The sequence below is a fragment of the Neofelis nebulosa genome, chromosome 16 (assembly GCF_028018385.1).
Source record: "Neofelis nebulosa isolate mNeoNeb1 chromosome 16, mNeoNeb1.pri, whole genome shotgun sequence".
NCBI lineage: Eukaryota > Metazoa > Chordata > Mammalia > Carnivora > Felidae > Neofelis > Neofelis nebulosa.
Window position 1 is genome coordinate 13,614,568 of NC_080797.1, and position 26,873 is coordinate 13,641,440.

The following is a 26,873-nucleotide window of genomic DNA, read 5'->3' on the forward strand; positions in this document are numbered from 1 at the left end:
CTCTGTATCCGTCAAGGGAAAAGAACTGTATGTTAGCAACCCAGAACCATAGTTTTAGAATCGGCCTCCGCTGCCTGTCGCGGGGCGGCCCTGGGTGTGAGTTCCCGCCTGGGGAGCAGAGGGGAAGGGAGGTGTTCGTTAGCGGTTTTTATCGTCTGGTAGGCAAGCTGAGCCCACCGTGGCGGTGGTGAGCAGGACTTCCTCTCGGGGAGGCGCCCGCGTCCCGTCGGGTGCCTGGTCAGTGTGGTGTTGACTCATCTGACGCTCGAGCCCGAACCTTGCGTGGGGGCGAGGGACGTGTCCTGCCCACTAGCACAATTACTGGTTTGCGTTTTTCCTAGACACAGTCACTCTAGTGTATCCAACTGTACCTGCCACGGTGCACGGAGACAGCTCCCGAGCTGGGGGGAGGCAGCGTAGAGGCCGTACCCCAGACAACCCAGGAATGTTCTGGCATGCCGTGTTAGGGTCCAGTGTGAGATCACAGTCCTGGCTCTGCCACTCCGGGTATGACCTTGCCTCCTCCATACGGTGACACGATAGGGACGTTTGGGCCACGTGTGAGGGAGCCCTTGCCAAGGGGGCACCGGAGTTGCAGCCACAGGGCCATGCTATCCTGCAAGGGGCCCTGGTGTGCCTCCTGGAGTTACCCCTTGGGAGGGTGAAGGCCCCACTTACCTGGGAAATGCCCTGGAAGGCCGAGGCAGCCAGGCGCTGTCCACCCGCCCAGGCCCGTGCTTGTGGCCAATTCACCCCCTGTGGAGGCTTGGGAGGAGCAGTGTCCCCAGCACAAGCGAGCGGTCAGGTGGACCTTCTGTGGGCTCACGAAAAATAGCAAATGGCCGTCGCTGTGAAGCTCTGTGTAGAGAGAGCGGGATTCTGTAGGCCGGGGCTACCCCCACCTCCTTCCTTGGCTGAGTCCTGTTGGCCCTTCAGCGTGAGTGTCAGAGGGACACACACACACAAAAGTCCTCCCTCCGGGGGCCTCCAGAAGCCCCCACTGGGTGGCCAGGCTGGATAGCTAGTGGTTGGTTGGTCACCAAGTGTCCAGGTCGACACCGAGGGGACAGTTCGTTCCCTCCGGGCCATGGGCTCCTAACGTCTCAGGTGGGGAGAGTCGCCTCAGCGCCCTTCGACCGCCCCCCTAACACGATGCAGGCTCGGCCATCGTGTTAGGGTGTGGCGTCCTCAGGAGCCCTTGAGTTCCCTGGGCCTGCAGGGTGGCACTGGATACCTGGGGCCCCCTCCCCTTCTCGCCGCCACACGTCACCGGCCCTCTGTGGCTCCTGTGACCGGACGTCGTTCAGGTGCCAGACACGGTTTCACAAGATTTGGCCCCCGACCTCTCCTCGGTTCTTTCTGTGACGGGCATCGCATTGATGACAAACTTTGGGAACTTGGGCCAAAATTTTGGTCCTCAAAATGGATCAGAAAATGCTTACGATCAAACCAATGATAAAATAGGAGAGAACGGTCGGGGGAGCCTGAAGCTGAAGCGGGAGTGCCCCGGGGTGCCAGCTGCAGAGGCCGTTCTTGGAAAGTGCCCACCTTCTATGGTGAAGTTCATAGTTGTCAGCATCAAAACGACTGTCCTTCGCTTGCCTGAAGACTCTTAGGCTTATCGGCCTTGTTTGCGATTATAAACGTTCTGGAAACACATCCTCGTGTACACGTTTGCACACCTCTCCGCCTACATTGGCCACTGTCCCTGCCGTGCTTTTGTCGCTGGCTGTGCCCGGCACTGGCTTCCTCACCTTCACCAGGACTGGGCTCCGGGGACCACCTTGTTCATCTTCAGTGGAGAAGAGAGGTCTCCGGTCTCCGGGCAGGCTGAACGTTTTGGACACCTTGCTGGCCACCTGAGAGTATTCTGGTAAATTGCTTATTTGTGTCTTTGCCTGTTTCTCCACTGGTGTATTTTGTCTTTTTTGTTTGTAGGGACTTTTTCAGTAACTACCGCTTGTCGTTTTTTCTACTTGGTGTTCAGTTCGAGGGTTTTTGCTTAGCTGTCTCCACAGCTGGAATGTTTACGTAGGTCTCTCTTTTCGCTTTATGGTTTCTGGTGTTGGCTCGTGATTAAAACAAAGCGCTTTTCGTTGGGCGCTTCCACGGATTTTGTTTTCGCAGTTCACACTCACTGAAAGTGACGTCAAAGCTTGTAATGAGGTGAGGGTCTGGTCTTCCTGCACCGCAGACACTTAGGTGTCGCTCACACCCACAGGGCGACCCTGGTCCTGGCTGACACCACTGCCCTGGTACCTCATTTGGCTTAGCCTTTTAGCACTCTTCAAAGTGTTCCGGTTCGAAAGAAAAATGATGCAGTTGCCCTGTTTAATGCCATTTATCAATTGATCTATTTATCCGCTGACTTAGAATACTACTTTATGGAGAACAAAGTCTGGTTATGTGGCTCTGCTGATCTTAAGCTTTTTTTCTTCCAAGTGGGCTTTAAAGTGTCCGGAATAATAGCTTAAAATAAAAATATTTTTGTGGAATTACAAAGATACAAAAATGATTCTCAAGGGCTAAGGGACAGAACGTGTCCTGTCAGGATTTAATCAGCATTTTCTCCCCGACCCCAGTGTGCTCATATCTCTCAAGTGGTACCATGAATGTGCAGTCGTTCATATTTGCTTATTTGCAGATGATGTTAAGCTATTCAGCTTGTGTGGGAAGCAGCTCTGAGTTTTTCTTGTGTCCTTCCTGTGTTCTGTTTGGTTTTAAAATAATTCTTTACAAAATTACAACTTGGAAAACTGATGTTTCTACACTGTGGTTTTTCTATTTATCATGCATGGGGCCTGTTGAACTTTCTGACTGTAAATTTATGGCTTTCATCAAATTGGTGAAAATTTCAGCCATTATTTCCTCAAATTAATTCTTATCATTGACACTATCACTGCCCATCCCGCTTTCAAGCCTGTCATCGTGTCTTTTTCATTTCAGATGTATTTGTCAGTTCTCAAATTAGTTTCTGATTCATAGGAAACCTTTGTTTGCTCATCTGAGCATTTTTTTTTTTTAAAGTTTATTTATTTTGACAGAGAGCAAACGGGGGAGGCGCAGAAAGAGAGGGAGACAGGGACTCCCAAGCAGGCCCCACACTGTCAGCCCAGAGATGAGGCTCGATCTCACGAAGCACAAGAAACCGTGAGTTGAACTGAGCCGAAACCGGGAGTCAGACGCTTAACCAACTGAGCCACCCCGGCGCCCCTTGAGCATTTTTTTACATCCTTGTGCATACTTATTGTGCATATGTTGACATCTTTGGTGATTCTAACGTCTGCTGTTTTTTTTCTTTTAATCCTGAGTAGGAGTCACATTGACATGTCTTATGTGTGTCTAGCACTTTTTGGTTGTGTCTGAGGCATTGCAACTGGTACCCTGTAGATACTATGTATTGTTAGGTTTCTCTGAGGAACACAGATCCTTTTTTTGTTTTAAGCACTTAATCATGCAGAAACCGTACGGCAGGCTCAGTGCCCCCGGGGGCAGGTGGCAGGTGGCACGGCCCTGAGGCGCTCACCTCCGGTGGGTGTGCAGTTTTGTCAAGTGGTTTTCTGCATCTGTTCCAGTGATCAACGTGAATCTCATTGATCTCTGAATGTTCAAGATCATGATCCTGAGATAAACCGCACGTGACTGTTAGTTACTGTGTAGTTACTGCTGAATTCAGCTTGTTTGTATTTGAAGATTAGTTGTCTGTATAGGAGATACTTGGCTGTAACTTAATTTTCTCGCACCGTCCTTGCCACGTTTTGGGATTGTGGATTTCAGGTTAGTAATTTTGTGGTTTGGGCATTAATTTTAAAACCGTTTGCTTTATGCCACAGCCACGAAAACATACACCGGATTCTAACCAAAGCGAAAGCGGTCCTGAGGGGCGGGGGCGATAGCCTTGAGGTGGGATGATTTTAAAGCTCTGTCCAAGAGCCTGCCAGACACCTGCCACGCCATATTCACAAGTCGATCCTGGCCAGCCGCGGAAGTGCCCAGCGTCCGTGTGAGGTCTTCATGGTGGTGAGTTTCAGTCCTCTGGGGTGTGTGAGCCAATGAGGACGGATTATCTCAGAGCCTCTCGAGGGCAGATGGAGATAATGACAGTCCAGATACCATGGCAGATGGTGTCTTGGTGACCTTCAAAGCAGACAAGTGGCTGCAGAGAACCACAGCATTTCCTACCTGTCCAGATACCTCCAAGAGGGGCCAGTGCGTCCAGCTGTCAGCTTTGATGCTGACGATGGCCTGTTCTTTCAGTGGCTGGGATACACCCAGAAGACTGCTCTGTTCTGGGAGCTTGCTACCATTACATGGTCTAGGCCATCTTATCCTGTAAGCAGAAACGAGGTGCCAGCGAGACTAACTCATTTATTTGAATATAAGAAAGTACAAGACTTCTGTTCTCAAAATTAAGACCAGAAATGAGCTGCTTGTCTAATTCTCAGAATTGTCTGCTTTTACTCCATGTTAAAATAACTGTTTCTCATTGAACATCATGCCGTCTTTTGAAAGTCAGTGCACGTGTCCCAGAGACACTATTCAAAGTTCTCTGCAAGCGGCCCTCAGAGACGCAGGCACCTCTGGCCGGAGTCAGCCGGAAGCGCTATCGCCTCACGGAGACCACTTCGTCACACCCCACAAAACGGTGGACACCGTGATTCGAGAGGACATCAGACAGCCCCACAGTCTGCTTTGGGGGGTGGTGGCGGCATGCAGGGAAAGCTCCAGTGAAATTTCAGCCATGTTAGTGTTTGAATATAGCGCCGTCGTTGGTGTCCACAGAACAAGGTTCCAGAGCCCTGCTCAAACTCTGCCACAAGTTGCCGCAGCCGTGGCCGCGAAGGGACGGAGGCACAGAGCCCCTGGAGGTCCACTCTCTCGCGACGGCCTCAGTCTCGGTGTGCCTGGTGTTTGGGGGGCCCACCTGGCAGAGGAAACCAAGGGAGGAAGCTCCCTCTGGGCCGAGGGGTGGACAGCAAGGCGTCTAAACCCTGGAAACAAGGGTGGGGTGCGCGTGCCTTCCACCCCTGATGGGACACGGAGGGAGCCACCCAAGGCGGCAGCACGCACTCCAGCCCCAGCACTGCTCGGACTCGTCCACAGGGTCAGATCCGTGCAGGCCTCCAGCTCCCTGTCAATCGTGTTTCCCCCCACCTTCTTCCAGGTGAAACTTTTTTTTCCTGGTAAAATACACACAAAATTGACCATTTTAGAATACAATTCACAGCTCTAAGTGCACTCCCACTGTCCTGTGGCCGTCATCACCTCTACCTCCATTCCAGAACATCCCGTCTCCCCAGAACAGAGGCCTTGTGCCCTCGGGCAGTCCCCACTGCTCCCTCCCCAGCCCCTGGCGAGCACAGGCCGCCTCTTTGTCCCCGTGGACGTTTCAGAACTGGGATCACCATGTGTGACCTTGGTGACCCCTGCTTTCGCTCTCGTGTTTCCAAGTTTATGCCTGTTGTAAACGCTGCTCTTTGTTCTTGCGCAGGGTCTCCAGGGAGAGGAGGGCCCGGAGGACACCCCGCCGTGAGCAGCTCAGGCTGGCGCTGCCGCTGACACACGCCTGCTCGCCAGCCGTAACTCGTGGCGCAGAGGGATCATCTTAGCTTTTTAAATCGTGTAAAGATTTGCCCGCACCCACTTTTGAGGGCGTGCACGGTTTTGTGAGTTTTGACAGATGCCACCGTCACAGTCCGCACATGGGCGCCCTGCTACGCACCCCCCCTTCCCACCGTTTCCACCCCTGGCTGCAGTACCTGCTGACTTCCTCTCTCGACTTTGGGTTTTTTTGGGGCATCTTACAGTGTGTGCTTCCCGTGGCTGTGCAACCAGCCTGGTTATCCTTCCGCGGTTTGGGAGGCTGCGGGTCCGAGTCTGGGCGTCAGCGGGGCAGGCTGCCCCAGGCCCCTCTCTAGCTGCTGGTGGTGCCGGCCCTCCGTGGCTGGGAGGTGGGTCCCGCCAGCCTCCGCCTCTTGTCGCGCGACTATCTCCCCTGTGCGCATCTGTCCCTCCTCTCACCGCGATGCCTGCCGCTGGGTCAGGGCCCCCCGACGGCCTCATCTTAAATTGGCTCCAGCTGCAGAGGTTCACAGGTGCCGGGGGCAGGGCTTTGGCGTGGGTGAGGGGACATGGTTCACCTGGCACACGGTGCACACAGCCCTCGAGTCGGCTTGTGTGTGTTGGTGGTTGTGAAAGTATCAGTCGTGTGCCCTTCTGACCACTAGACCCCCGTTTCTGGCTTGGGAAGGTCGTAGGCGCTGCTGCAAAGACGCAGAGGGAGGCTGTGGGTGGACAGGATCAATGGCCCAGGGCAAGATCGCGGGGTGTCCCGGGCGGGTGCCCTGCCTTCCCACTGGGAGGGGCTCTCCTCCGGCCTCCCTAAGGCTTCTTTCTTCTGCGTTTGGCAGAACTTGTTAGTGATGTCATGTGTCCTCACGTTGTCTTTATTGTTAGGCAAAATCCCCATGGCGCACAGGTGGCCGCGACAAGGCGGACGAGTGGGCACAATGTCCTCACAGCACCAGGCGGCCGCCAGCCATCTGTCTCTACCTTCTTTATCCACAATACCTTGCACGCACGAAGGACTCCCTCCCGTCTCCTCCACCTCCACGTCTCTTGGGAGCCACTAATCTGTTTTATGCCTCTGGTCTGCCTGTTGTCCTATGAACCGCATCATAGGGGACCTTTTGTGTCTCGCTCCTCAAACTTTGCATATTGTCTGAGCGTTTCACCAGGCTGCAGCCTTCGTCAGAACCTCAGTCCTCTGCATGGCTGCAGGACATCTGTTGTGTGCCGGCCACGCAGGCCTGTCCTCCTCTGTTGTTGGCCATTGGAGTCATTTCCACCTCTCGCTCGTAGGAGCACGTGCTGGTGACGTACCTCTACAAGTTTCTGTGTGGGCACCTGCTTTCATTTTTCTCAGGCACAGACCCAGGAGTGGCATTGCTGGGATGCAGGGTGATTCTGTACTCACCGGAGAAGCCGCCGCTTTTCCATGGCAGCTGCACCGTGTCCCGTCCCCACCAGCACCGCACCAGGGTTCCTGTATCTCCACACAAACTCGCTGGCATTTGAGGTTTCCATTTTCTATGTGAGAGCCATGCTAGCGGGTGTGAAATGGTTTGCATTTCCGTCAGGATCATTACGTCCAGCTTCTTCATGTGCTTGTTGATTGTTTGTGTATCTTTGGGAAAATGTTCTAGTCCTTGGCACAATTTTTTCTTCTTTTTCTTCTTCTTCTTTTTTTTTTTTTTTTTTTTTTTTTTTTTTAGAGCATGAACGCACGTGAGTGGGGGAGAGAAGCAGAGGGAGAGAGAGTCTTAAGCAGGTGTCACGCTCAGCACAGAGGCCGACCTGGGGCTCGATCCCACACGCCGTGAGATCATGATCTGAGCCAAAATCAAAAGTCGATGCTCAACCATCGACTGAGCCACCCAGAAGCCCCCACAGTTAAAACGTATGTAACACAGTTTACAATTTTAACCCTTTTTGCGCACTGTTCAGTGACAATGAGTATATTGACACTGCGGCCACCACCTCCGTCTCCAGAACTGTTAATTATCCCAAACTAAACGTGTTCCCACTGACCAGAATCTTCCCCTGTCTGTCCCCTCAGCCTTTGGTAGCCTCTGTGTCACCTACTGTCTCAGGGAGTCCGCTGCTCCGGGGGCCTCATGGCTCATGGGAGCGACTCACACACTATTTGTCCTTCTGTGTCTGCTTATTCACTTAGTAGGTCTTCAGGGTTCACCCATAGCACGTGTCAGGACTGCATTTGCTCATTTTTAAATTGGGTTGTCTTTTTGTTGAGTTGCAGGAATATGTAAATATACTTGGAATACATGATATGCAAATATTTTCTCCCATTCTGTAGGTTGTCTTTTCACATTCTTGATAATATTCTTTGATGTATAAAAGTTTTAATTTCTGGGGCATCTGGGTGGCTCAGTCAGTTAAGCATCCGACTCTTGGTTTTGACTTAGGTCATGGTCTCATGGTGCATGAGTTCAAACTGCATTGAACTATCAGTACTTGGGATTCTCTCTCTCCCTGTCTCTTTGCCCCTCCCCTGCTCGTTCTGTCTCTCAAAATAAATAAACTTCAAAAAAAAATTTTTAAGTTTTAATTTGTTATGAAGCATAATTGGTTTTTTAAAAAATTTTTTCTTTTGTTGCTCATTTACTTCTGGTGTCAACCCTGAGAATCTGTTGCCAAATCTGTGGTCATGAATGTTTATCCCTGTGTTTTCCCTTGTAAGAGTTTTATAGTTTTAGTTCTGACAGTTGGGTCGCTGATCTATTTTGAAGTAATTTTTGTATATGAAATGGGGTAAGGTTCCGTTCTTTTTGCATGTGGTTATTCATTTGTCGAAGATGGTGTTCTCTCTTCTTGAATGTTCTTGGAGCCCTTGTTGAAAATCCACTGGCCATAGATGCTTGGGTAGATTTCTGGACTGTTCTATTCCGTTGGCCCATGTGTCTACCCTTACACCCAAGTCATACTGTTTTGATTACTGTAGCTTTGTAGGAAAATTTGAAATTAGCAAGTATGAGTCCTCCAGCTTTGTTTTTCTTGTTCTTTTCCAACATGGTTGTGACTATTAGGACCCCTTATATCCTTATGAATTTGAGGATTGGCTTTTCTAGCTCTGCAAAAGGCCCCTGGATTTATAATAGGGATTGTATTGGGGAGCACTGGCATCTTGACAATAGAAGCTCCTCCTCGGGAACACAGGAGGACAGGATATTTCATTTATTCAGGTCTTTGTAATTTCTTTCAGCAGTGGTTTGTAGTTTTGAATCTACAAATCTTCCACCTCTTTGGTTAAATTTACTCCTAGGGGATTTTATTCTTTTGGTGCTCTGATAAATGGAATTGTTTTCTTAACTTCCTTTTGTGTTGTTCACCGCTGGTGCACAAACACAGCTGATTTTTGTGTGTTGGCCTTGTACACTGCATCCTCCTTGAATTTGTCTCTTTGCTCTCGTAGATTGTGTGTGTGGGTTCTGTGTGAGTTTCTATTGATACAATCGTGTCATCTGCAAACAGAGATAGTTTTACTTCCTCCTTTCCTATTTAGATGCCTTTCCTTTGGCTCGGCTAATTGGTCTGGCTAGGACTTCCAGGGGTGTTGAGCAGCAGTGGTGAGAACAGGTATTCTTGTCTTGAACGTAGAAGAAAAGCTTTCAGTCCGTTACCATTGGGCATGATGGAAGCTGTGGATCTCTTGAGTTTTTCCTGCTTGAATTTTGTTGAGTTTCTTGGCTGCGTACATCAAACTTGGGGAGTTTTCAACCACAGTATCTTCATATATTTTCCTGTCCTTTCCTCTCTCTGTTCTCCTGCTGGAGTTCCAACAGTACACGTGATGGCGTGCCAGATGATGTCCCATGGGTATCTTTTCTTTTTTTGAGAGAGAGCGAGCGAGTGCACACACATGTGAGCGGGGGAGGGGGTAGACAGAGAAAATCTTAAGCAGGCTCCACACTAGGCTCCACACTCGGCACATTGAGTCGATCCCACAACCCTGAGGTCATGGCCTGAGCCGGACTCAGCTACTCAGGTGCTCCTCATTTGTTTTTCTTCCCCTGCTGATTAGATTGTGTCCATTACCCGACCTTCAAGTTCACTGATTCTTTCTGATGCCTGCCCAAATCTGCTTTTGAACACCTAACATGAAATTTTTATTTTAGCTACTATACTTTTCAGCTCCACAAAAATTTCTATTTTGCTGCTTTTTATAATTTTTCTTTTTTGATTTCTCTGATTTCTTTTAGTTTTTTGTCCATGGCTTCCCTTCTCTCTTTGTGCATATTTAAGACAATTAATTTAAAGTCTTTTGTCCAGTAAGTGCAATTTCTGCACTTCCTTACAGACGGCTTGTCAATTTTTCCCCCTGTGAATGGCCCATAGTTTCCTGGTCCTTTATGTTTTGTAATGTTTTTGTTGACAACTGCACAACTTGAATACCACAGCACTGTAACTCTGGAAATCAGATTCTCCCCCTTCCCCAAGGACTGTTGTTGCTTGACAAAAGCTGTAGTTAGTTGTCCATTTATTTGATAACTTTTCCAAACTATTTGGTAAAGACTGTATATCTTGTCCTGTGCGGTCGCTGAGTGTATGTCTTGTCCTGTGTGGTCACTCGACTTTGTTCCTTTAGCTTGTCTTCAGTTGATGTTTCATCAGAGATTTCCTTAAATTCCTGGACCTAATAAGATTGTTTTTTAAGTTTCATTTATTTATTTTTAGAGAGAGAGAGGGAGAGAGAGTGCATGTGCACACAAGCAAGTGGGGGAGGGGCAGAGAGAGGGGAAGAGAATCCCAAGCAGACGCCCCACTCAGCACAGAGCCGGACATGGGGCTTGATCCCATGACCCTGGGATCGTAACCTGAGCTGAAATCAAGAGTTGGATGCTCAAACGAGCCACCCAGGCACCCCAGTCTGTATGTGTCTTTATATTTAAAGTGGGTTTCTGGGGCGTCCAACTTTGGCTCAGGTCATGATCTCACAGTTTGTGAGTTCAAGCCCCATGTCGGGCCCTGTGCTGACAGCTCGGAGCCTGGAGCCTGCTTCGGATTCTGTGTCTCCTTCTTTCTGCTCCTCCCCTGCTCATGTTCTCTCTCTCAAAAATAAACATTAAAAAAAAATAAAAAGAAATAAAGTGAGTTTCTTGCAGAGAATATACATACAGGTAGGGTTATGATTTTTGATTTGCTTTGACAATTTTTTTTTTTTTGATGTGTTTTAATTGGTGCATTTAAACCATTGGTGTTCAAAGTGATTACTGATAGAGTTGGATTAAAACCCACCATAGTCGTCACTGTTTTCTATGTGTTGCCCTCATTCTTTGAAAACTATATGCGTAGGTATAGGTTTTTCTGGCATTTATCCTGCTTGTTCCTGCTTCTGGGTCTGTGGTTTCATGTCTGACATTAACTTGGGGAAACTCTCCGTCCTGATTGTTTCAATATTTCCCGTCCCTTCAAACAGCTCCAGAATTCCTTCTGGTGTTCACATTACAGGCATCCACACCTCGTGTACTTGTCCTGCGGTTCTGGACATTCTGCTCTGGCTTTATTTTTTCAGTCTTTGCTCCTTTCAGTACTGGAAGTTCCTACTCCTATTTCCTGAAGTCCAGGGGACTCTTCCCTTAGCTATGTCCAGTCTACTGATAAGCCCCTCAAGACATTTATTTGTTGCAGTGTTGTGTTTTTAATCACCAACCTTTCTTTTTAGTTGTTAGGGTTCCCGTCTCTCTGCCGACATCGCCCACCTACCCTCGTGTGCTGTCTCCTTTATGCATCAGAGCCCCTGGCGTAGTAATCCAGTTCTACGTCCCCAGTCCGGTAACACCAACATCCTGACCCTGTGGGCTCTGATGTGGCGCTCTCTTCAAATTGTGTTTTTCCTTTTAGTTATTCTGACTTGCAGTTTTTTCTTGACAGCTATTCCTGCTGTACTGTGTAAAGGAACTGCTGTCAACAGGCCTTTAGTGATGTGGGGGGTGGGGGAGGGCGGTGGTCTGCACTCCCAGGGTCAGGGCTCAGTCTTTAGTAACTTCTCACTGGTTCTGTTTCTCCGTTTTCTCTCCCCTCGGGTGGGACTCACAGCTACAGGGGGCTGTCTCCCTTCCCCCAGGTCAGTTGGGCTGTTGATCATAATAATATGCTAATACTCCAGCAGGTTAGGCTCTGGGTAGCTGTTTTCCTCCCAAAGGCCTGTTCAGAAGAGCCCTCTGGAGAATTCCAGAATAGCTTTCCTCCCTCCCCCTGCTGCTTGTCCTGTGTTTCCTAGGAGAATCTGGATGAGCTCCTGCAGGTAAAGCCCCCAAACCCCTGTCCCCTAGAGCGTTTAATTCGGAACCGTCCACACAGAGCCTCCAGCACTTTGTGAACCCACGGTAAGGTTTTCCTAGCCCAGCACTGGCTCCCCACGGAACGGTCCCTGCACCTGCCGTGTCTCTCTGTTCCTGGGGAAGCAGTGTGGCCCAGGTCTGCCCCTCTCTTGCCGATGCAAGCGCCCTTGCTTTTTCAGACTGTTCGGCGGTTTACTTGTTGGGGCTAGTGGCAACTTCTAGGCTCCTTACATGTGGAAAACCAAAGTCCTTGATTCCTTTATTTTGAGGCTCTTGTTAGGTGCTTAAACCCTTAGGCATGTTACGTTTGGTGAGTTGACCTGTATCATCATGTCACGTCCTTGTTTATGCCTGGTAACTTTCCTCGTTCTGAGGTCTGCTTTGACGTGAATATAGCCGCTCCAATCTTGTTTTTGATGTGTTCCCATGCTGTCTCTTTCCCATCCTTTAAATGACACAGGTGGGCTAAAAGTAAAAGGATGGGTACTTTTAGCCCACCTGTGTCATTTAAAGTTGGGCCTTATTTTCCATCCAATCTGACCATCTTTTTTAATTAAAACATTTATTAGAGTTGACATACAGTATTAGCTGCAGGTGCACAACATAGGGACTCAACACTTCTATACATTACTCAGCACTCACCATGTGTCACGCCATCTGTCACCATTACAGTACTGTCGACTACATTCCCTATGCTCTATTTTCATCTGCGTGACTTTAGTTTACAGCTGGAGGTTTGTACCTTGTAACCCCCTTCACCTGTTTCACCCACTTCCCCACCCCTCTGGCAACCACCAGTCTGTCTTCTGTATTTACGGGCTCGTTTCTACTTTGTCCACTTGTTTTATTTGTAGATTCCACACGAGTGAAATCATACGGTGTTTGTCTTTGTCTTGTTTCGTGTAGCATAATGCTCTCTAGATCCATCCACGTCGTTGCAGATGGCAAAGTCGAATCCTTTTCACGACAGTCATAGTCCGTCGCACACGTACCACATCTCCTTTATCCATTCATCTATCCACGCACTGGGGCTGCTCCCACACCTCAGCTACGGTAAATAACGCTGCAGGAAACATAAGGGTGCGTGTACTTTTTCAAGTTAGTTTTGTCTTCTTTGGGTAAATACCGTAATGGAATTTACGAGGTCATATGGTAAAATTCTTCTAATTTTTTGAGGAACTTCATACTGTTTTCCACAGCGGCTGCACACTGTACACTCCCACAGTAGCGCATGAAAGTTTTCTCCACATCCTCACCAACACTTCTTTCTTGTCTTTTAAAAAATGTTTTTAAATGTTTATGTTTGAGAGGCGGAGTGTGAGCAGAGGAGGGGCAGAGACTCAGAGCAAGAGTGGGAGAATGTGAACAGGCTCCAGGCTCTGAGCTGTCAGCACAGAGCAGGACGTGGGGTCTGAACCCATGAAACTCGAATCATTACCTGAGTTGAAGATGGATGCCTGACTGAGCCCCCCAGGTGCCCCACTTGCCTTTTTGAGAATAGCCATTCTGACAAATGTCAGGTGATCTCGCTTTGTAGTTTTTTTTCTAAGTTTATTATTTTGTGAGAGAGTGCGCCCGTGCGCGCGCGTGCGAGTGCGGGAAGGACAGAGGGAGAGAGAGAATCTCTGTTGGCCATCTGTAGGTCTTCTTTGGAGAAATGTCCATTCAGGTTTTCTGCCCATATTTTAATCAGCTTATTTTTTGGTGTTAGGTTGTAGAAGTCCTTTGTGTATTTTGGATATTAACCCCGTGTAGATATATCATTTACAAAGGACTTCCCCCGGGGCGCCTGGGTGGCTCAGTGGGTTAAGCGGCCGACTTTGGCTCAGGTCACGATCTCACGGTCCGTGAGTTCGAGCCCCGCGTCGGGCTCTGGGCTGACGGCTCAGAGCCTGGAGCCTGCTTCCAATTCTGTGTCTCCCTCTCTCTCTGCCCCTCCCCTGTTCATGCTCTGTCTCTCTCTGTCTCAAAAATAAATAAACGTTAAAAAACTTAAAAAAAAAAAAAAGGACTTCCCCCACTCAGTAGGCTGCCACCTTCTTTTGTTGGCTTCCTTGGCTGTGCAGACTTTTATTTTGTTGTAGTTTATTTTTGCTTTTGTTTTTCTTGCCTGAGGAGACATATTCACAAATATTTACTGCCTGTTTTCTTCTAGGAGTTTAATGGTTCCAGATTTTACATTCAGGTCTTAAATCCCTTTCGAGTTTATTTATTTTTTATTGTGTGGTACAAGAAAGTGGTCCAGTTTTCCCAACACCATTTGTTGTCTTTCCCCTGTTATGTATTTTTGCCTCCTCTGTGATAGAATTAACTTGGGTTTATTTCTGGGCACTCTGTTTTGTTCCACTGATCTATGTGTCTATTTTTGGGCCAGTACCGTACGATTTCATTTTAGCTTTGTAGAGTATCTTGAAATCTGGGATTGGGATACCTTCAGCTTTGTCGTTTCCTCAAGATTGCTTTGGCTATTTGTGGTCTTCTGTAGAACAATACAAATTTTAGTTTGTTTTGTTCTAGTTCTGTGAAAAATTTGTATTTTGTAGGGGGATTACACTAAATCTGGAGACTGCTTTTGGTAGTAGGGCCATTTTAACAATATTGATTCAGGGGTACCTGGATGGCTCAGTTGGTTGAGAGTCTGACTCTTGGTTTCCGCTCAGGTCATGATCTCACGGTTCATGAGTTCGACCCCCGTATCAGGCTCTGTGCTGACAGCCCAGAGCCTAGAGCCTGCGTCGGACTCTGTGTCTCCCTGTCTCTGCCCTTCCCTGATCATGCACATGCACTCGTGCTTGCTCTCTCAAAATGAATGAACATTAACAAAAATTAAAAACTTACTCTTAGGGGCGCCTGGGTGGCTCAGTCGGTTAAGCATCAGACTTTGGCTCAGGTCGTGATCTCACGGATCGTGGGTTAGAGCCCCGCATCGGGCTCTGTGCTGACAGCTCGGAGCCTGGAGCCTGTTTCAGATTCTGTGTCTCCCTCTGTCTCTGCCCCTCCCCCACTCATGCTCTGTCTCCCCGTCTCAAAAATAAACATTAAAAAAAAATTTTTTTTAAAAAGGAATTTAAGAGGAAACATTAGTGTATTTGCCCAGATCTTTCCATTTCTGTTGATTAAAAAAAATTTTTTTTAATTGTATTTTTGAGTGAGAGAGGCCATGAGCAGGGGGGGTGCAAAGAAAGAGGGAGACACAGAATCTGAAGCAGGCTCCAGGCCCTCAGTTGTCAGCACAGAGCCTGATGTGGGGCTCGAACTCACGAATTGTGAGATCATGACCTGAACCGGAGTCGGAGGCTTAACCAACTGAGCCACCCAGGCATACCAATGTTTATTGATTTTTGAGAGAGAGACAACACGAGCAGGGGGGAGGTAGAGAGAGGGGAAGAGAAAACTGAAGCAGGCCTGATGCAGGGCTCAACCCCACAAACCGTGAGATGACCTGAGCTGAAGTCGGACATTTAGCCAACTGAGCCACCCAGGCACCCCGGTCTCATTCCTGAAGTTCCAAGTTTCGTTCTGTCGTTTACTTTTTGCCTGAAGAACTTCCCTTAGCATTGCCTTCTGAGCAGCTCTGCTGGTTCAGGACTCTTAGTTCACCTTCATGTGGGGATATCTATTTCATCTGTATTCCTGGTATTTCTATGGGTACAGTATTCTAGATGATTACTTTCAGTCTTTAAAAACTGTCCAGTCACATGGGCTCTGGTTTCTGATGAGAAATCTGTTGTTCACATTGTCGTTACTCTGTATAAAATTAGTCACTTTTTTTGGGCTGCTTTCAAGATAAAAAGTCTTCAGGTTCATTAGTCAGTGGTGTTTTGACATAGTTTTAACTTTTTGGGGTGTACTGAGCTTTGTGAATCCTAAAATTTGTCTTTTGCCAGATTTGGGATACTTCCAACCATTTTGGTAAAAAACAGTATTTTTACACCAATGTCTGTCTCTTTTTGCTGGGAATCCATTAATGCACACATCAGATCTTTTTATATTGTCCCACAAGTCCCCAAGGCTTCGTTTGTTTCCAAATGTTTATCCACTAAATTTTCACTTTAAAGTTTGTAACTTCTGGTTTATTTCGACAGCATTTGCCCTTCTTTCATGGCAGTATGGTTATAATGACTAGAGTCTTAAAAGGCTCTAATATATCTTTTTCTGAGCATTCCACCAACACATTTAAGTTGACATCTGTTGACTTTCTTTTCCTTTTAGACTTTCCTGGCTCTTTGTATGTTGACTCTGAGTATTAAAATCCTCTAGAAAATGTTGGTATGTTTTGTTTTTGGGTTTTTGTTTTTGGAAGCAGGCAAACAGTCTGACTAGGTTCCGACCACACACGCTTTCCTCCCCTGGATGGGCCTTGGTTCGAGTCCGCTGTTCTCCAAGCGCACGGTGCTAGCTGGGCCTACGTCTGTGTGCAGCACCAGGGCCAGTCTACGTGGTAGCTCAGTTCATGAAGTCTCTGCCGCCACAGCTCCAGGTGTACACAGCTTAGGGTGAATTCAGGGTATCATATGGGAGGAGGGAGGAGCTCTTCTATACTTCCATCTTCCAGATACCCCTTTGCCTGGTTTTTGGCTAAAAAAATTTTAGGTTTTACCTCCCTGTGGTGTTGTACTCTCTCTGATTGGGTCCAGCTTGGGGCCAAAGTGGCGAAAAAAAAGATCTCACAAGGATTCCCCCCCCCCCCCGACACACCCCTCTTTGGAGTATACAGGTGTCCCTTTTTCTAGTCTCCCGTCTCTGAGCCCTCAGTGTGTCCAGAGCTGTCCGAGCATATCTCCCCGGTGTCCACGGGCCCTTCCCAGCACTCTCCAGGTAGAGAGGGAGGAGGTGTCTCCCGGGTCCGTGGTGTTTGCTCCTAAGTACAGTTCTGTATTCAGGCTGCCCGGGAGATAACGAGAGAGGAAAATACGGGAAAATCATCACCATACTGGTTCTTCTACAGTTTTAGTCCCGAAGTCCCAATCTGCCTGCTGCTATTTACTTTTCAGAGTACTGGGAAAATGCTTCATTCTGTTCAGGGATGTCAGCTGTAACCCTGAGAAGGCACAGGGCAAAGTGTGCTTATGCCCACGGGATTACCCATCTCCTCAGAGGTCACCCGAAACCCTGGCTAACATCTGTTGTGTGGCGGCGGATGTAAACACGGAGGAAGCAACAAGCGGTGAGTCCTTGTAGCACAGCATTCCACGGAAACCTGCGTGTGCTGGACAGTGGCCTACGGGGTCAGTCACTGAGCGCCGTGGTTCTTACAGCCGTTTAGGCCTGAACTGACTATGTGGCTGCAGGTAGGCTCCCGATGGGCACTGAGGTCTTCGTTGTAGACTGAACATGGCTCTAAATGTGGGCCTACCTCTAATTAGCAGTGCTTCTGCTACATGAAAGACCTATTGGTTAGTGAACTGTCCCTTTATCTGGAGGCTCTTCTCTTCTATGTCTGTTTCTTGGATAAAGGTAGCTTATCCTCTAGGATAGCTGCTTTGACACCTGTTTGGACAAGTTTAACTTGAAGGAGAACCTAATGAGTTACCAGAGTAACGTTGTCTGACAGAAGGGAAGTTAAGGCCATACGCATTTTAAGGTATCTATCAATGCAACGTGGACAGGAGATCTAAAGCCAATTGTGAATGCTTCCTTTCGTTAGGAGAACTAGTCTCTCTGTGTCAGAGTGAAGCGCCCCACGAGCTCTGTCTGTGAGCCCTGCAGCGCAGCTTCCTTGAGCTCCCACAGGGCCCTGCGCCGACCTTCCCCGGCTGCCAGCGTCAGTTAGCAAGCTCCAGGACACCAGCGATCCCCACTGGGGACTTTCTGGTAGCCGGACGGTCACCGTGTCAGAGCGTGGAGCTTGCGCTGCCACGGGGGCGTAGATCTCAAGTTGTCAGCAGTGATCTTGATTCTTAGGCTGAAAGGCGGGTCCTTAGAAGAAATGGTGGCAACAGCCACAACCTCAAAGTAGGTTTCACAACTGCACTGTCATAGATGAAATCAGTGAGATTCCGTTATCACCACCTGTGCCCCCTGAGCCTCTTCCACGTGCGAACACCCCTCTCTGGCGGCAGAGCCTACACCACGGCCAGCACAGCAGCTCCTCGGTGCCTTTGCTCAGTGCGCTAGGCCCTTGGCAGGTCAGAGCACAAGTTAAAAAAAAAAAACAAAAACAAAAAACTTGTTTCAGTTTATCAAAATGACAATGATACTCTATTCAATTAAAATTAGTAAAAATATTTTATTGAGTTTCAGGAACTTGGTAGTTTTAAAATTTAAAATCTTTGCACACAAATCACCACTATGCTTTCTAGAATTGTGGAGGTTAGGACTTGAAGACTGTCACTGATCTCCTTGTGTCACATAGCTTGGAAATCCTAAGTCCTGGGGCTGCCCCGCCCGACTCAGGGTCTATGCTGCTGTTCTAAGGGAGGATGGTGAAGGGAGTGGTGTCTTTAAGGAGCTCAGCTGTCCACGTGGAGACTCTTAAGGTTGCCAGAGTAGGAGGGATCCCAAGTCATGCCCAGACACACCACGCCACGTGGCTCACATGTGAGTTTCTCTTTCGTATTTTTGTTTGGTTTGGGGCAAAGCTGTTCAAATGAAGTTTCTAGTTCCTTGGGGAGCCCAGAAGTCTGGCAAAGGTCAAAGCAGAAACGTCCTGAAGTAAGACATTTAGGAACTTCCAGTGAACAGCTGGGGATTAGTTCGGAGCATCACGTCTGTTCAGGGGGCACCAGGAGTCAAGCAGGGACGCAAGCTCAGTGGCCGTGGATGTTTTGAGGGCTCCTGGGAATTCAGAGCTAAACTGCAAACGGTTAAGTGCCTGGGATACGACTATTTGCTAATCCATGTTGTTTTTCTGCCTTCTCCTTGATAGTCTCAAATTTCCATGTGCCAATCAATCAGCCAACTGAACAAGACACGGAAGAGGCCCCCAAGCCCTCTGAAAAAGGCACACGCCAGCTGCTTTACGGCAAAAATACTGGAGAGCTGGGTACTTTTTTTAAAGTCTATAATCCCAGCAAAAGTCCCTCCAGACCCACAAAGTCTATGTTTTAGGCTCAGAAATAACCAACTGATGGACTGGGCTTACTTTGGGAGAACTACCCCAGTCTTTCTGGACGGTGACAGGCACACTGCTGTGGAGACACGGCTCCAGGTGGACACACGATGCATTGGTCAAGTCCGTGTTCCCGCTGGGGTGGCCTCGACCATTCACCTGCCCAGAGCTCAGTCAGAGCCCACGGGAGTCGTCATGACTGGCAGGTCTGGACCACTCAGCGGAGCGACCTGACCCTACGCAGGACATTATGCAATCGGCGTTATTTTGCAAATCGCAAACCTTCTGAGTAAAAAGACAGAAACTATACATTCCAAGGTTGTCTGTAAAGTGCCTGGAAGATGCAGACTGCTGCCCTGAGGCACTCTGACCCATCCGGGCTCCAGCCTGCAAGTTACCTGCCACTGTCACACACGTGGGGCCTCATTCACATGATGGTTTCATTTTTATTTTTCTTTAATGGCTGAGTTATAAATCCAGCTAGTGTGCAGTAATTTCATTATTTTTCATACGCATTATCTGCAATAACATTGTGACAGCTCCGTACTGTGGGTTAACACACAATACTTAGAACAAATTTATCATATTTGGTCTGTAGGTAAATAAGGTTTTAAAATTGCCTAAATATACCACTCTGAGCCGTTTCATTCCACCAGGAAAATACAGGGTTTTCCCTCTCTTTAAAAAAAAATTAAATACCAAAATAACTACATTTAAATAAATAACATGATGATGATGACATTTAAAAGTTCACAATAAGGCCAAAGCCCTCTTCTAGTTGCACGGCTGCTCAGCCCTGACCCCCTCAGAACGCTCTGGAAAGGCCAAGGGTTTTGTTCAGGGGCAGCGTGATGGAGGCCGGGCGGGCGGGGGCGGGGGGGGGGGGGTGCCCTTACTGCTCATTCACTCACCTTTGTTTCATCTCACTTTTGTGTCTTGTAGGAGAGAAGTCAGCTTTAGGACTGCTTCAGTTCTGAAAGGCTGAGGGGGATTTCCTGTCACAAATCAGAGAAGGACCTGGATGTTTCCAAGGCCCTCGTGTTAACACGCAGCCTCTCCTCCACCCCGCACCTGCTGCTCCCCGCGTGCCGGGCAGATGGCAGCGTCACCGGGTGGACGGCTGGTCGGACGATGGCTCTGTGCCTCGAGCCGGTGACCGTGACTAGGAACGTGCCACAGAGAGACCTATGACACTTGACGGAATCTTTTTTCCAAATGAAGGAGGAACAGTTCTGTCGTTTGAAACACACACAACACTTAGGAGGCTTGTTTTACTTAGAGTGGAAAATTATGCCGGGACAAAGTCAACACAAAGAAACAAACAACAGAAAGTAGCAGGAAAGAGAACCAGTTAAGTGCAGCTCGGAGAGTCCGGCAGTTCTTTCGGTCATGGCTACATGCAGCCCCGCATGGGCATCTGTCTGTCCAGTCAGTCTGTCTGTCCATCCTAAATGCATCCGGCACCTGCTCTAACACGGAAAACCTGCAGATGTCATCAAGCAGCTCCATCTGAACATTAACAGGATAGACAAAAGGAAATCATTCCATAGGCTGAAAACAAACAACAAAAACAAAACTACATTGTTTCTTTTCCCCAAATGAAATCAACACAAAAAGTCCTGTGTGATTCCAAAATTTCCAGAGTAGAAATGGAGTGATCTGAAATGTCAAAGACCCCATTATTTCGTAAAGAAAGTACACCTCAAAATACTCTAATTCCACATGTGGACAACAAAACACAGTCTCATCTGCACCGAGCGTCCTGGGAGGGCAGCGGGGACGGCGCCCGCCCTGTCCCGGCAGCTCCACCTGCCCCAGGCACGGGCTCAACCAGGACCTCGCGCCTCTAATCCGGAGTCACCAGCTGAGCCCGGGGCAGGGAGACGCTGCCGGAACCAGGTTCTGTTGCATGTGGTTTTGTTCAGGTGTGACTTCTGTCTTTAAGGAGCGTAAGGCCACCTGGGTTTTGTGTTTTCAGTGCTGAGGTGAAGTCCAACCGCAGGGCCCTCTACCCACCGAGACGGCGTTCCGAGCGTCGGTGAGAGGCAGTGTCTCCTTTTGGCACCACAGAGTTGATATTAAAGTAAGAAAAGCTGTCCCAGTTGCTAGTTCTGGACACCCTTCTCCCTGCCGGCCGTCGGCGGCGTGTCCACACTCAGCGCGATGACGATGCTCTCGCCGTCTTCCGTCTTGACCCGCTTCAGCTCCGGCTGCTCCGACTGGTCGCCGTTCTGGCGCTTTGTGGGCAGGGAGGCGGACGCCGATGCGTGTGTTGCCAGCATGTGCAGAGGACTCGCCCCTGCTGCAAAGAGACAGTGAGTCAGACCCCGCGTTCTCAGGTGCGCCCTCGTCCCCCGTCAGGCCCCCACGGGGCCCTGGGGCACCAGCTGGTCCAGGCTCTGCCCAAAGGGTTGGCTTCTGTGTGTGACTGGTACGGCCCGTGGTGGCCAGGGGCACAGGAGCCTGGACTGGACAAACCCTATATAGCAAGTTAACTGACGAGCAAGCGGGTGTTCTCAGCAACAGCTGGCCTCTTTATCACTTCGAAGACTGTGCTACCTTCACAGAAGCACGGGGGAGGATCAGGCAAAGGGGCTGCTGCCCGCCTTCTCCCCGAGCAGAAGCCCCTCGTGCCCCACATCACACTGAGCGGGGTGGGCGTGTGTGGCTCAGGCCAACCGGGAGCCGTGACAAGGAAAGCCCCGTGTGTGGGGAGGTTCATCTTCGTCCGGGCCCCATGAACCTAGAAGCTCACAAGCAGACGCGTGCCCGTGAGCCCTGGTCTGGCTTGGCGGCTTCTCCTTGGTCCCCACCACCAAACGCGTCCTCTCTCGGGGCTGCATCACAGAGAGACCCCCCCCCCCCCCCTCCTTCCCTGGCCCTCACCCGGCCCATGCTTTGCACAATCAGGCAAACTCTGAGACATGAAAAAAGAAAGTGCTGCTTCCTCAGAGTGAGAAGACAGGGCTGGGTCCCCCTAGGGAAGGGGCAGAACCGCCAGCCTGATCAGTGTCCCAGCATAAGGCGCCCCTGTCCGAACCCGGAAACACAGCCAGGGAAGCAGCTATGAAGGGGAGGCATATAGACAGCAGAATGTGTCCCGGAGTGGAAGCGTCACATGGACACAGAGTTGCCTGTATCTTGAAAGGTAGAGAAGGCAGGAAAAGTCAGGCTACAGAAAGGCAAACTGGGAACTCGAATGCAGGGGCGGGGAGACCGACCCCAAACCAGGCGCTCGGCGACGGGTTCCTCCAAGGAGGTGTAGGGGCAGAAGACGCCAGGAGGGTGCAGGCTTCTACCTGGGCCCCAGGGATGCGCACTGGCTGCTGTAGAGACTCCGCCTGACCTTGGGATGGGGCAAGGGCCGCCCGGGGTGAACCACAGGCACAGGAGGCAGTTCTGCAACTTAGACCCACCTTGTTGTACCCGACTCAGAACCCATCCAAGTTGTATCTCTGGACCATCTCCACCGGCTCCTTTTCACACAGGGGTCTGTGGCATCTCTGCTGCGTCACACGCTCATGAGAGAGCCACCTGTCCCCCTGATTTTTGTCGGACTAGCTGTGGACAGCCCCAGTCTTTCGGATCTTCGCCCCCTGGGTGACCGCACAGAGCAGTCTCGGACTCATGCACTTCATCTGGCAGGCCTGTCCTGATGCCTGGTGCTAAGGCCTCTTGTGTATGACACATGGGGATGGAGAGAGCATTCTCTTGGGAAGATGGGCCCTAGGGGTCTCTAGCGGCCATGCACCCTGAGAGCTGTCAGCTCCTGGTCTTGAGGAGAACAGGCCCCCTGACCTAGACAGGGGGCCAGGGTGGGGCTTTGCACATGGCCATGCCCTCAGGAACAGAGGGGCTGGCTTGACCCTGATTAATGGGGGCACCCTGGTTCCTCTCCACTTCATTCCAGAATAACTGCCCTGTCCTGTTAGGAAAGAGGGCCTGTGTGGTTGCTGGGGTGGCACTGACGTGCAGCCCAAGTTCTTCCAGTGGGACCCGCACACCACACAGTCGAAGATGCTTGACACGAACGAGAGTGAATCAGTGCCTGGAACTGAGCGACACGGGACGCTGGGACCTTGCTGTGCTCGGCCACCCTCCCGGGAGAAATACAGGGCAGGGGTCTGTCAACCGGTTAACACACACCTTATTCTATGTGTTTCTGGTTAAAAACAACTTACTACCACGTTAACACTGAGCTCATGCCTGAAAGCAACTCATGTAACATAAAGCAAATCACAGAGCTCTGTGCCTCTGACACCAGGGGCCTTTTCAGTACTATGCTTAGGGTCCATTTTAAACAGGAAAATCACCAACAAAAACACCAACCCTGAAAAACTGCACTAAAGGGCATGTGCTTCCGGTCAGAGCTGAACCCAAGAGGGGGCACCGCCGTGTCGCCCCTCAGCAGGAGCCAGATTCAAGTGTCCATCCACCCCATGCGTGGGTGCGTGAGCACGCATGAGCACTGACTGGGATGACAAATAACTGTTAGTGATCAGGCGAGCACTGAGGGTCAACTGTGGGAGGTCACCTCTAGAAGTCCCCCAGAGCACCAGCCTTACACAGGATGGGCACGACAGCAACACCGTCCCCTCAGGGCAGACGCCTCCCGTGGGGAAACAGGGCAAAAGGCTAAGCTGGTCAAGCAGGTCTTCCGCTGGCTCCAGATACACCCCTGCAAGTGGCCCCCGGGGGAGACGGAGGTGAACAGGGACACTGGACTAAGACGACAGACAGCGCAGGCACTAGCCCACAGGCACCTGTGTCCCTAAGAGGCCCGTACACCTTCTTAACACCTCAAAGCAGCACAGGGCAGGGGGCCGTTTTCTGCAAGGAGAAGGGCTGATGGCTGTGAGCACAACGGAGACTCTTAGGACAGCAAGTGAAGTGTCAGCCTGGGACTTCTGCTTCAGGGCCACAAGAGAACGTGGTCAGCAGGAGGAGGTGACCATTCTTCCCAACACCCGCTGCCGCTGCCCCTGCCCCCGGATAGAGGCCTGGGGTGGCTGTCTCAGCAAAGACCCACACTGACAGAGCACCTCTGACCAGAACCACAGCCCAGTGGGGGAAGAGAGGCTGAGGAACGGCCAGAAGCACACTGGGTTTTCTGGGGGGCAGGTGGTACAGCCCCAGAAGCTGCCCCGAAGAGGAGCCATCCCTCACAGGCACAGGCCAGAGTTCCACATCCACTCTCCGAGGCCAGCATCACCCTGAAACCGAAGCGGACCAGAATACTACAGGAAAGCTACAATGTCCCTGACACAAACTGACATAAACCTCCTCAACAAGACATCAGCAAATCAAATTCAACAGCATATAAAAGGGTTATATGCCACAGCCAACGGATTCATCCCAGGGACGCAAGGGTAGCGAAACATTAAAAAAAAAAAAAAAAAAAAAAAAAAAAAAAAAAAAAAGCCATGCGACACACTGCATTAATAAAGGAAAACACCCACATGATCACCTCAACACAGAAAAAGCACGTGACTGAATTCAACACCCTTTCCCGATAGAGCTCCTCAGCAAACCAGAAAGGAAAAACAGCTCGGCATAATAAGGTCTGTACCCACAGCTAACATCGGCCTCGACAGTGCAAGACGACATTCTCCCTCTAGGATCAGGCGCAGGACACACATGTCTGCTTCTGGCACTGAGATTCAACACTGCTGGAGTCTTAGCCCAGCAGGCACAGGGAAGTCAAGGCATCCGAATGGAAAAGGAAGTAAAACTCTCTACTGGAAATGACCTAATCTTTGTATGTAGGAAATCCTAATAAATCCACACAAGAAAACCCCCTAAGCCAAAAACTATAACCACTCAGAACTGAACTCAGCAAAGTTGCAAAGTACAATATGGACACGCGAAGATCAGCTGTAACAGCTGTGTATATAGTAACAGCTGTAATATGCAGTAACCAGCTATGTATATAGTAGCAACTGTAATGTACAGTAATCAGCAGTATATATGGTAACAGCTATATATATAGAAAAGACATATATAGTCATCAGCTGTATGTATAATAATCAGCTGTAACATATCGTAATCAGCTGTATATATAGTAAACTTAAAAGGAAATTAAGAGAACAATTCCAAAGGAACTGAACAGGAAGGAGTTCCAAAGGAATAAAACAGGAAGAAATTTGAGCCAGACTTTTACACTGAGAACTACAGAACACTGTGGAAAGAAATTAAAGACTTAAACAAATGGAGAGATGTCAACGCTCCTGGTTGAGAAGACGTGATGCTCGTCATGCGGCACTGCCTAAAGCAATCTATGGGCTCAGTGCAGTCCCTATCGACATCCCAAATGCTGGTTTTTTGCAGAAATGGAAAAGCTGATCCTAAAATTTGCATGGAATTGCTAGGGATCCAGAATAGTCAAAACAAAAAAGAACAAGGTCGGAGGACTCCTCCTTCCCAATTTCAAAACTTCCTACAAAACCGCAGTAATCAAAACTGTGGCTTTGGCATCAAGGCAGACGCGAAGGTCAGGGAGATAGACGTGAGAAAGAAACCCGTAGATCGGAGGTCAAGTGACTTTCCACGAGGGTGACAAAACCACTCCGTGGGGAAAGCATGGTCTCTTCTATGGAAGAGGCCTCTTCTGGAACAGATGTACATCCACACGCCAAAGGTGTGGTCAGACCATTACCTCACTCACTCGATACAAAAATTAACGCTACATGGATCAAAGAACTAAACCTAAGAGCTTGGAACACTGTCGCTCTGAGAAGAAGAAAGCACAGGGGCACCACCTCAGGGGTGGCAGTGGAGTCTTTGCATAGGCCACCTGGAGCACAAGACACAAAAGGGCACAGAGATAAAGGGGACTTCACAATTAAAAACTGGTGCATCAGAGGGGCGCCTGGGTGGCTCAATCGGTTAAGCATCCGATCATCGGGTTCAGGTCACCATCTCACAGCTCACGGGTTCGAGCCCTCTGTCAGGTTCTGTGCTGACAGCTCACAGCCTGGAGCCTGCTTCGGATTCTGTGTCTCCCTCTCTCTCTGCCCCTCCCCCACTCACGTTCTGTCTCCCTCTCTCAAAAATAAACATTAAAAAAAAATATTTTAGGGGCGCCTGGGTGGCTCAGCCAGTTAAGCGCCAGACTTCCACTCAGGTCATGACCTCACGGTTTGTGGGTTCGAGCCCTGCATCGGGCTCTGTGCTGACAGCTCAGAGCCTGGAGCCTGCTTCAGATTCCGTGTCTCCCTTTCTCTCTCAGACCCTTCTTGGCTCACACTCTGTCTCTCTCTCGCTCTCTCAAAAATAAACATTAAAAAAAATTTTTTTTAAATTATTCTAAATCTGTAAAAAACTGGTGCATCAGAGACACTATCAGGAGAGTGAAGAGATAAACCCACCAAATGAGAGAAAATATTTGCAAATCACATCTGGTCAGGACCTAGTATCCAGAATATATCAAGAGCTCCTACACCTCAACAACAAAAAATGGACAAAAGATTTACATAGACAGCTCGTTGAAGACCTACAAATCACCAAGCACATGAGAAGATGCTCAACATCGTTACTCATGAGGGAAATGCAAACCCAAATCACTGATATCACTTCACACCCAGTAAGATGGCCATGAGGGGGAAAAACAACAACAGAAAACAACACGTGTTGGTGAGGATGTAGACAAATGAGAATCTCATACATCAGCGGAAGAATGTAAAATGTAGCTACTGTGGAAAAGTTTGGAAGTTCTTCAATAAACAACACAGAATTACCATACGACTGAGCAATTCTACTCCTAGGTATACACCCAGAAGAAATGAAAATGAGGACACCATACATAATCATGAATGTTCACAGCAGCACTATTCACAACAGCCAGAAGGTGGAAACAATCCAAATGTCCATCCATCGGTGACTGAATCAACAAAAATGGAAACATTAATGGGGCGCCTGGGTGGCTCAACCGGTTGAGCGTCCGACTTCAGCTCAGGTCACCA

At 49.3% G+C, this 26,873-nt stretch overlaps 1 protein-coding gene and 1 long non-coding RNA gene across 4 annotated transcripts in view; one reads left to right on the top strand and one right to left on the bottom strand.

The window, feature by feature from the left end:
* The first annotated feature begins 7,263 nt into the window (after positions 1-7,263).
* On the top strand, positions 7,264-18,794 carry LOC131497881 (uncharacterized). The gene is made up of 2 exons (XR_009255197.1): positions 7,264-7,459; positions 16,856-18,794. It is a non-coding gene; the product is annotated as an uncharacterized LOC131497881 (long non-coding RNA).
* Positions 17,435-26,873, bottom strand: part of FOXK2 (forkhead box K2) — a 65,899-nt gene continuing 56,460 nt past the window's right edge. Inside the window, exons 9-11 of one of the 3 annotated variants that reach the window (XR_009255191.1) lie at positions 20,929-21,214; positions 19,824-19,907; positions 17,435-17,981 (exon numbers count right to left, since the gene is read on the bottom strand). Coding sequence is in view for 1 of the 3 variants with exons in the window: in XM_058704530.1 (XP_058560513.1) it covers positions 21,018-21,214 (197 nt within the window). In the remaining 2 variants the exon portion in view is untranslated. Of the gene's footprint in view, positions 17,982-18,070; positions 19,908-20,169; positions 21,215-26,873 lie in introns of those variants that run through there. The other 2 variants (XR_009255190.1, XM_058704530.1) reach the window with 2 other exon arrangements.